This window comes from Orycteropus afer, unplaced genomic scaffold, assembly GCF_000298275.1.
Source record: "Orycteropus afer afer isolate SDZICR_OR568_19922 unplaced genomic scaffold, OryAfe1.0 scaffold00776, whole genome shotgun sequence".
NCBI lineage: Eukaryota > Metazoa > Chordata > Mammalia > Tubulidentata > Orycteropodidae > Orycteropus > Orycteropus afer.
This window is the reverse complement of record NW_006922363.1, coordinates 255,039-265,876: the sequence shown is the minus strand read 5'-3', so window position 1 is coordinate 265,876 and position 10,838 is coordinate 255,039. Positions and strand designations below refer to the sequence as shown.

General features: G+C 37.8%; 1 protein-coding gene across 1 annotated transcript in view; it reads left to right on the top strand.

Annotated features, from left to right (window-relative positions):
• Nucleotides 1–10,838, top strand: part of OPHN1 (oligophrenin 1) — a gene marked incomplete at its 3' end in the record, with an annotated part of 597,264 nt that overhangs the window by 464,001 nt on the left and 122,425 nt on the right. The window contains exon 19 of the mRNA XM_007957689.1: nucleotides 5,540–5,699. Coding sequence (XP_007955880.1) covers nucleotides 5,540–5,699 — 160 coding nt within the window. The remainder of the gene's footprint in view (nucleotides 1–5,539; nucleotides 5,700–10,838) is intronic.

The window sequence follows — 10,838 nt, the reverse complement described above, 5'->3', positions numbered from 1 at the left end:
AGAAGAATGAAGAAAACAAAAGACACATGGAAATAATTAGTCCAAGGGACTGGTATACCATGTGATCCTCAGCCTATATGACTATGAGACCAGAACTAGATGGTGCCCAGCTACAACTGTCAACCACTCGGAGGGGGATCTATGTAGGAGATCCTGGATAGAGTGAGAGACCAATGTGCAACAAAACGCAAAATCATTAAAAATAATAATGGACCAGGTTTGCTGGTCTGATTGAGCCTGGTGGAACCACTTAGACTATGGCACCTAGCTGCCCTTCAGGTCTGGAACTGAACCCACTCTTGTGGCTTCCAGCCAAAAAAAGACAGGCATATGAGCTGAACATTTACATTAGGTAGGTACACTCCTTGGAAAGATCACTCATGGGAGAATAGAAGGACTATGCATGCACAGGGAGACCACTCGGGGGGCAGGAGTGCAGGAAGGGAAGGACATAAGGAAGAGAGAACTATTGGGAAGAAGTGGGAGGGGAGCTGTTTCATTGTGGGGAATTGCAGTCAATGTCATGAGACAAAGTGTATGTGAACTGCTGTATGGAAAATAAATTTGCTCTGTTAACTTTCACCCAAATCACAATAATTTTTTTAAAAAAATTACCATTTTGTAATCTCAATGACATGTTTCAGACATGGATCAAATCCACTGGATAAAGGATTGTTGAAGAGTAGGATATTTATTTTCAATGTATTGCCAACAGATTACTTACTACTTACAATGCTAAAAATGTACCTTTACAGTTAAGCTATCTCGAAGACACAATCTTTTCTTTTTTTAAAAAAATTTTATTTATGCCAGAGGGTTCTTAGACACATTGAACTCTAAAACTAGATGAGGCCTTAAATCATATAGACAGCCTGCCATCATTCTTCCAGGTTGCCTTGTAAGCTGGATGTCTCAAACTAGAAGCCTTTGGATCATATCCAGACCACAAATATATTTTCTTTGTTCTACGCTGTTTTTTTGGGGTAGTGGTGGTGGTGGTTTGGCATCAGTATTTAAGAAATCCAAATCATTTATATAAAAATATGGGTTTTAGAAAATGAAATCTGTTTACACTGAGCTTGCATGCCCAGATGGGTATAATCAGCTGAAGCTAAGTAGTGGTTGCTGCTGGTACAAGCTTCAAATTTGCCACAACCTTACCACTTCCAAGTTTTAAACAAATACTATATTAGGGTTAGATTAGACATGATTTATAAATTCACCTTTTATGAAAATAGAAATAACTGTCTTAATGTTATATTTTTAAGGGTATGGTAGAAACTGGAGGAGCTCTGGTGGTGCAGTACCTAAGGCATTTGACTCTAACCGGAAGGTTCGCTGTTCAGACCCACCAGTTGTTCCATGGAAGGAAGATGAGACAATCTACTTCTGAAAGATTTACTGCCTTGGAAACCCAGTGGGGCTCTCTATGAGTTTCAATCAACTTGATGGCAGTGGGGTTTTTTGGGTGGAAACTGGTGGTATAGAGAATAAACATGTGCCTGTCTAAATGAGGCAGCTATTTCTCATCACTTTTTTTTAGAAGTGCATCACTGGATGCACTTCTCTCATTTTATTTACCTGCCTTCTTGTCCTAGGTGGCAGTTTAATTTATAATCTCTGTTGTAAAGCATCCAATCATAATTCTTTTCTCCTGGACTGGAGGCTTCTCACAAGTTCCCTCCCTTGCTTTAAACCTTGATGTTCAAAAAGTTGGACCCATTGTAGCCTAGAGAATTTATTAAATTTAAGATTCCTTTACTGTCAGATCATATCAAAAATTTCTAACTAATTTGCTACTCACCATGTCTTTGTCTTTTGTTTCTTCCATTTTGATAATCCACTTTTTGCAGTGTGATTTAGGCCTCTTAAATATTTGCAAAATGTACAATAAAAGGAGAGATGCCAAATGCAAATAAATATCTCCAAAGAATAGGAGGTCACCTTCTAGATTTCATTAAAGGAAGAAGGAAAACAGTATGCAGAATGGGATACCAGGGACTTTCTCAGGAAGTAGGAAGTGGTTTTAGCTTAAAGCATCCCCCAGAGGGCTTTGATTTCTCAATAAGGACTAGACAAGCAGGTAGTGTGATACAATGAGATGGCTTTGGAAGGCTTTGAATCTCTGTATTGCTTTGTATTGACAAACTATGAGACCTGGACTAGATGCTTTACACTCTGTGAACCTAGGATTCAGAGATAAAACACCCTGCTTCTTTGTGTTTTCTCTTCAGTGAGCTGACTGGGCACTCAGCAATCATTCCCCTTCAAAGCATCCACTCTTGCAGGAGGCTGTTTTCTCACACATGCTAATGCCTTGTCACTAGAGGTATAGCCCTTCTAATTTAACATCTGAAAAAAATCTGACACTAAAGAATAAGGGTTAATTACAGAGGTATGTAATTTGTTGAAAAGAACCCATTACCAGCCAGTCAAGATCAAAGACCCATGAAAGGTTGGTGTTCATTACCTTCTGAATGGCACTCAGCCTTTGGAAAAGTAGTGTTTGACCTGGGCAGCTGGGCTGTCCCATCTCATCACCTTCCCATCCCCCCAACCAAACTGTCTAAAGGGCTGCACACCTTTCACTTGGCTGACTCCAATACTGTTTGAAAGAGCACTAGCCAAGATCAGTTTCATTAGAAAGAATTAGTACCTGCTATGTGCCAGGTAGGCATACTTTGAAGTTGTTTACCACTTAGTAGGCAGTGTACATTTACTAAAAAAGTAAGGTAAGCATGGTCTTACTGATCTGTAGTGAACAATTTCACATTTTTCCTCCATCTCAAAGATTTTGCTTCTAGATATGGTTGACATCTGTCTCCCTCCCAACCCAACAGCAGCATCTTACAGAAGCAAAATCTCTTTTCAAGTTTACAATCCCTGACAAGCATGGATTGTCCACTAATCAAGGTAAGCACATGATGAAGTGAAAAACTTGTAAAATTTTTCACTGCACATTAAGAAGTAAGCATAAGCAAGCACTTGCTTGCCTTGCTTATTGGGTAATCTGCTCCTGCTATTAGAGATACAGCCAAGTAAACAGAAAATTGCAACATGCTCTACTTGTCAATGGTGTCAGTCAAGATGAAATTAGGAAAGTGGGCGGTGGTAGCTGAAGGACAGAAAATGGAAGGCTTCCTAGAGGAAATGTCACTTAATGTAAGACTTCTTTAGATGTAAGGGAGGGGGAATTCTAGGCAAAGAGAATGTCATGACCAAAAATATGGAGGTCTGAAACAACGTGGTATAGTCGGAAAATCCTAGTCTAAGCAGGTTCTATGACAAGAGTACTACCAGAGATCAGCAGCACCTGCAATGGAGGCTCCTGGAAATGTAATAATAAAAATAAGTACTTCCAGTGGACTGTTTTCAGGGTGCCAGGTGTCACACTAAAGCAATTTAGCTCCCTTTACTCAACTGTCTGAAGTGGGTATATTTTTATATTTTTTTTGAAAGTGGGGAAGCTGAGGCTCAGACAGGTTAGGTCATTAATCACTATGGCACAGTTATTAAGTGGCAGTGTTTAGATTCTACCCAGGCAGGTTTTATAATCCAGGTTATACATAGGATGTAGAAACAGGGTTCAAGTCACAGATAGCATTAATTGCTACATTGAAGAGAGTTGGCTTTGTCCTTTAAGGGAAGCCACTGAAGGGAATTAAAGCAGGAATTTGTTGTTTTTGTTAGGTGCTGTCAAGTCAGCTCTGATCATAGCGACCCTATGTACAACAGAACGAAACACTGCCCGGTCCTGTGCCAGCCTCACAATCCTTGCTATGCATGAACCCATTGTTACGGCCACTATGTTAATCCCTCTTTGAGGGCCTCCCTCCACTTTACCTAGCATTCTCCAGGGAATGTTCCTTTCTGACAACATGACCAAAGTAGATGAGACGAAGTCAGGCCATTCTCACTTCCAAGGAACATTCTGGCCACACTTCTTCCAGGACAAATTTGTTCATTTTTCTGGCAGTCCATGGTACTTTCAGTGTTCTTTACCAATAACACAACTCAAAAAGCATCGATACTTCTTTGATCTTTCTTATCCATTGTTCGGCTTTCACATGCATGTGAGGTGATTGAAAATACCAAGGCTTGGGTTAGACACACCTTAGTCTTCAAAGAGACGTATTTGCTCTTCAGCAATTTAAGAGGTCTTTTGCAGCAGATTTGCCCAGTGCAATACATTGTTTGATTTGTTGACTGCAACTTCCATTGTTGTTGATTGTGGAACCTAGTAATATGAAATGTTTGACAACTTCTATTCTCTCTCCATTCATGTTGCTTATTGGTCCAGTTACGAGGGTTTTCGTTTTCTTTATGTTGAGGTGCAATCCATACTGCACACTATAGTCTTTAATCTTCATCACTAAGTGCTTCAAGTAATCTTTACTTTCAGCAAGCAAGGTTGTATTGTCGGCATACCACAGGTTGTTAATGAGTCTTCTTCAAATCCTCATGCTGCATTCTTCTTCATATAGTCCAGCTTCTCAGATTATTTGCTCAGCATACAGATTGAATGAATATATTGACTATGCAAAAGCATCCGACTGTATGGATCATAACAAGTTATTGGTAACATTGAGAAGAATGGGAATTCCAGAACATGTAATTGTCCTCATGTGGAATCTGCACATGAACCAGAGGCTATTGTTCAAGTAGAACAAAGGGATATTGCATGGTTTAAAATCAGGAATGAGTGTGTTGGGGTTGTTTCCTTTCACAGGGAAAAAAAAAAGCCAAACTCAATGCCTCGAGTCTATTCGACTCATAGTGATGCCTTCTTGGGTTTCCAAGGTGGTATCTCTACAGAAGTAGATTGCCCAATCTTCCTTCTAAGGATGGTAGGTGGGATTGAACTGTCAGCCTTCTGGTTAGAAGTCAAATGCCTTAGGAAGAGTGACCAAAAATGAGAAAATCTGGGATTGCAGTCCCTACTCTTTAGCTGGCTGACTGGATGACTTCGGGTAGATAAATCCCTTTCCAAATTCTTTGGGCCTCTGTTTTTTCCATCTTTAAAATGAAGGAGATGATACTGTCTCGGAAACCCAAGGAGGGGTCGCTATGAGTCAGAGCCAACTCGACGGCAGTGAGTTTGGTTTGGTTTGGATCACCTCTCTTAGTTCTTTACTTTTCTAACTGGAGGCCAAATTCCTGAATGATTGATTAGACACTCTCTTTATTTGCTTTGCTTTTCCATATGTGTGTGTGTGTGTGCCTTATACATTCTCTTCCTCTTGCATGGAATTCCCTCTTACTTCCCTCCTTAGTTTCCAAACACTTTCTGACTATAGCACCCTCTTCCTTTCCCTGAACTCCTAAAGTACTGCTAGCTGATCTCACTTTGGCCCCTAATTATATACTACCTTGTATTTTTGCTAGTAGTTTCCTTTGTTTTTTACTTTTTCTATACTTTGAGCCTGTCCTCTCCTTCCACTTTTTAGTTGATCTTATCCCCTATCTAGGACCTATCGATGATGGCCACAAGGAGGTATTGGATAAAATCTTGTTAATCATTTTCTTTCTTTTCTGACAGTGTGTGTGAACACAGCAAAGAGAATCGAATGACTCCCTCCAACATGGGGGTGATCTTTGGGCCCACCCTTATGAGAGCTCAGGAAGACACTGTGGCTGCCATGATGAACATCAAATTCCAGAACATTGTGGTAGAAATCTTAATTGAACACTTTGATAAGGTATGCATTTTCCATCCTCAATACCACTCCTCCAGCCAAGGTATTATCCCCAGTCACGTTTTATGTTTCTATCTCCCCAATTGATTAAAGGTGATAATGCAAGGAAATCTCATTATGATACAAGGACAATTTTGTAAAATGCATTCATTCAGTAAATATTTCTTGAGCATACAACTGTTTTATTATCAGGAACCATCCTAGATACTTAGGATATAGAAGACGTAAAAGTTACTGTCCATGCCATTAAGGAGTTAACAATGTCATATGGAGATAGACATGTAAACAAAGGAAAAATGATAACTATAAAAGAAGTTGTATGTATAATGAAATCATAAATAAAGCAATACTTATTTAAATCTCATCTTATCCCAAACAAATTTAGAGTGGTTGTCTATGCCATATAAAAATAAAAAGTAGCATAGGCTACAAGTAGGTCGAATGAAAAAGGTAAAACAAGGATAGAAACAGAAAATAAACCCAGGAATGAGATTGGGACAAGAAATATTCATTGATAAGGCTGTACACTTGCTATAGATTGCCCTACATTTAGCTCTAAGCTTCTTAGCAACCAGTGACATCCTAGCAAAGCATAATGAAATAAAAATTTTTTGCAGGGGCTGGCTAATAATATAGCTCGGGTGGAATCCCAGTTCCAATCCCAGCTCTGCCCCTTACTAGTGATAGTAAGTAAGATACAGGTTAGTATGCTGAGACTCTAAAATACATTGCTGTAACACAAGAGAAGTTTATTTCTCAATCATAAAATAGTCCAGGGAAGTTGCCAAGGGTGACATAGTAATTAGATGGTGACAGGTATTATATCATTCCTTCTTGTTGCTCTGCCATCTCCACAGTGCTGCCTTCATCTCTGTGATATAATATCTATTGAAAAAAGTGAAAGAAGGGAAGTAGAGGGTACACTTATACCCATTAAGAGCATAAACTGGAAGTCATACATATCGCTTTTATTCACATACCATTTTTCAGAATTTAACCTTATGGATATATCTAGCTATAAGAGAGGCAGGGAAGTGTAGTATTCATTTGAAGTAGCCATGTGCCTAGCTAAGACTTTAGTTCTTTTACTGAAAGAAAGAGAAGATGTATATTGGAAAACAATGGTATTCTCTGCCATATTATCATTGTGACCTTGAGAAACTTGCTTAACTTCTTTGTTTACCATTTTATTCACCTGAAATTTAAAGATGATAATAAGGAACTACTATGTGATTGTCATTCAGCTAGTAAATGGAATGTGGTGTAGTGGTTAAGGCATTTGGCCTCTGTGGTTCAAACCCATTAGCTGCTCACAGGAGAAATATGAGGTAGTCTGCTTCCATAAAGATTTACTGCCTTGGAAGTCTAGTGGGTGTTGCTATAACAGTGAGATTTCATTTGGAATTTGAACAAAGCAGCCTGGCTCAGAGTCCAAATATTTAATCACTGTGCAATGCTGCTTCACTAATCATGTTGATGAAGTGATATTATTGAATATGAACATTTTGGGATCATCAAGAAGGACTGAAGGAGAAGACAGACTTATATCATGTACTGATGGTCGAAAAGATGAAAACATAAAGGATATTTCAGGGTGATAGTCCAGTGTGAACAAAGATGTGAGGCCTAAAAATCTAAGCCATTTGTTATTGTTGAAATAAGGGTGGCAGGAGATGAGATTGGAGGCAAACAGGGGCCAAGTTCTAAAGAGGTGTGGTTGATGAGTTTGGAATTGTTCCTGCAGGTGATAGGAAAACATTGCTTAAAAGTAGAGTAGACTTATATTCAAGAGATATTATCCTAGCTTCAGTGTGAAAGATGGATTGCAGAAAGAGAGAGACTAGTGCCATACTCTGGTCAGGAGATTATTGTAGTCTGAGTCAGGGCAGTAGGAGCAGAGCAGGACTTGGTAACTGGAAGTGGAGGATATGGGAGACAGAGATTTCTGAATCCTGGGGTTTTGCCCTGAGTGGAAGGGGCTGCCCTTAATATATATAAGAAATACAGAAAGCTAACGTTTTAGGAGATGGTGAAAAGTTTGGGGTAGATTGGATTTGAAATTCCTAAAAGATATTCAGGGAGCAATGCCTAGCAAGTACTTGGCTGATGTTTCTTAAGTTGGAATCAACGTGATGGCAACTAACAACAACATAGTAAATATTTTAGGCTTTCCAGGCTCTAGATCTCAAGCAACTACTCAACTCTGTCTTTGTAGTGGGAAAGCAGCCATAGATGATATGTAAGCAAATGGATATGGTTGTGTTCCACTAAAACTACTTACTAAAACAGGCAACATGCCTGTGGGCTGGGTATAAAGCTCAGAAGTAATTTGATTTGTGCCTTTGAATTTAAAGTGGATCTCTTGTAGACAGCATATAGTTGGATAAGGTTTTGTTTGTTTTGTCCATTTTTGCGAATGTCTACCTTTTGATTGGTGGTGTACTGCCTAAGGCACTCAACTGCTAACCAGGAGGCGTGGTTCAAACCCACCAGCCACTCTGCAGAAGGAAGACTGGGCAATCTACTTTGGTAGAGATACCACCTTGGAAACCCAAGGAGGGGTTACTATGAGTCAGATCCAACTCAACAGCAGTGAGTTTGTTCTTTTTGTTTTGATTAGAGACTTTAATCCACTTATTTTTAAAGTAATTGCTAATAAAGAAGGACCTAGATCCTTATTACACATTTGTATTAATCTCCTTAGTAACCACAAGGTGATTCATTCACCAAATATTTATTGAGTACCCACTATGTGGCAAGTACTATTTCTGGCATTGGAGATGCAGCAAAAAATACAACACAGAAAATTCTGTCCTCATGAAGCTTATCTTCTAAAGAAGGTGGTAAAACAGTATTCAAAATAATTAAAATACATAGTATATTACATTGAATGATTATTACAGAAAGAAAGAAAGCAGCAAAGACAGATATAAAGTATCTGAAAGAATACTAGACAGTAACTAAAAGCCATATAAATAAAGATCTTCAGTAAAAGTACCTAAATGAGGAAATATAAAAGCCAGTATTATTATAATTTTTGTTTGTAAATTTGCTTTTCATTTCTTATATGATTTTAAAAACAACGTATAAAAAATAATTATAAATATATTTTAGAGAGCAAACAATGTATGAAGATGTTATTTGTAATAATAAAAATATAAAGCATGAAGGACGGGAAGGTATAGGAGCAGTTTTTGTATACTACTGAAGTTTGTATTTTAAACTGGATTATTATACATTTATGATGTCAAATATAATCTCCATAATAACCACAAAGAAACTATCTTTAAAAAATACACAAAAGCACAGGGAACCAGAGACATCAATTGGCAAGCGAGGACAACCACAAACAAAAAGAGGGAAAAGACTGTATAGTTACAGAACTTCTAAATGGTAAGGAAGTTAAGAGAGTTGCAAGATAGAATGGACTGTTCTAAACTCTGGGATAAAATTATAAATCATAGCGTAACCTCAAAGAAAAATGATAAACCTTCACATCACAATAAAAAAGAAGACAAGCACAAATATTCAGCATATACTAAAAGAACTGCAACAAAGGAAATGATAACACAATTCATAAACATAAGGGGCTCGGCACAGAAAATAATATGGAACAAAGAAACCAGGGGCACCATGAAAAAACACATAACAAGATGACAGCAAAAAATTCAAACTTATCAATAATTACCTTCAATGTTAATGGATTAAATGCACCACTCAGAGATGGAGAGTTGCAGATTGGATAAGAAAACACAACCCATCAATATGCTGCCTACAAGAGATAAAGACAAAAATAGACTAAATATCAAAGGTTGGAAAAAGATATATCAAGCCAATGGCAACTGTAAGAGAGCAGGAGTGACAATATTCATTTCTGATCAAACTGACTTTAAGTAAAAACCACCATACGAGACAAAGAACAACGTTATATAATGATTAAATGATCAATTGAACATGAAGATATAACCATAATACATATTTATGGACCCAATGAAAGAGCCCCACAATACATAAATCAGACTTCAAAAGAGTTGAAAAGCCAAATAGATGTCTCCACAGTCATAGTGGGAGACTTTAATACACCACTTTCTTTGAAAGACAAAACAACTAGAAAGAAACTAAACAAAGATGCAGAAGAGCAAAATAATCCAATCCACCAACTTGGCCTTATAGACACCTATAGAGCACTTCACCCAACAGCAGCACAATACACATTCTTCTCCACTGCACATGGAACTTTTTCTATGATGGACCATATGTTAGGCCATAGAGCAAGCCTTAATAAGTTTAAAAACACCAAAATAGTGCAAAGCATCTTCTCATATCATAATGATATCAAATTAGAAATCAACAATGGGAAGATTAACAGGAAAAGAGTAAACACAGGGAAACTGAACAAAACCCTTCTTGAGAAACACTTGGTAACAGAAGAAATCAAAATTGAAATTCAAAAATTCCTTGAATCAAACAAGAATGAAAACACAACATAGCAAAATCTTCGGGACACAGCAAAAGCAGGGATCAGAGGCCAATTTATAGCAATAAATGCAACATCAAAAAAGGAGAAAGAGCCAAAATCAACACTTTAAAAGAACATCTCCAACAATTAGAGAAAGAACACCAAGAAAAGCCTACAGTCATCAGAAGAAAGGAAATAACCAAGATTCGAGCAGAAATCAATGAAACAGAAAATAGAAGGACTATCGAAAAAAATCAACAAGACCAGAAGTTGGTTTTTTGAAAAGATCAATAAAATTGCCAAACCACTGGCAAATTTAAAAAAGGAAAAAAGGGAGAGAATACAAATAACATGAATAAGAAACGAAATGGGTGACATCAGAACAGAACCAACTGAAATAAAAAGGATAATATCAGGATACCATGGAGAACTGTACTCAAACAAATTTGAAAATCTGGACGAAATGGACATATATCTAGAAACACACCACTTACCTAAACTAACACAGATTGATGTGGAAAAGTTGAACAGGCCTATCACAAAAGAAGAAATTGAACAGCTCAAGAAAAAATTACCAACTAGGAGTTCCGGCAAGATGGCGAACTAGGCACAAGGACTGCACAGATGCTCTTCAACAAAGAAAAGGGAAACCAATTAACACAGACACAGAAGATAATCTTGGA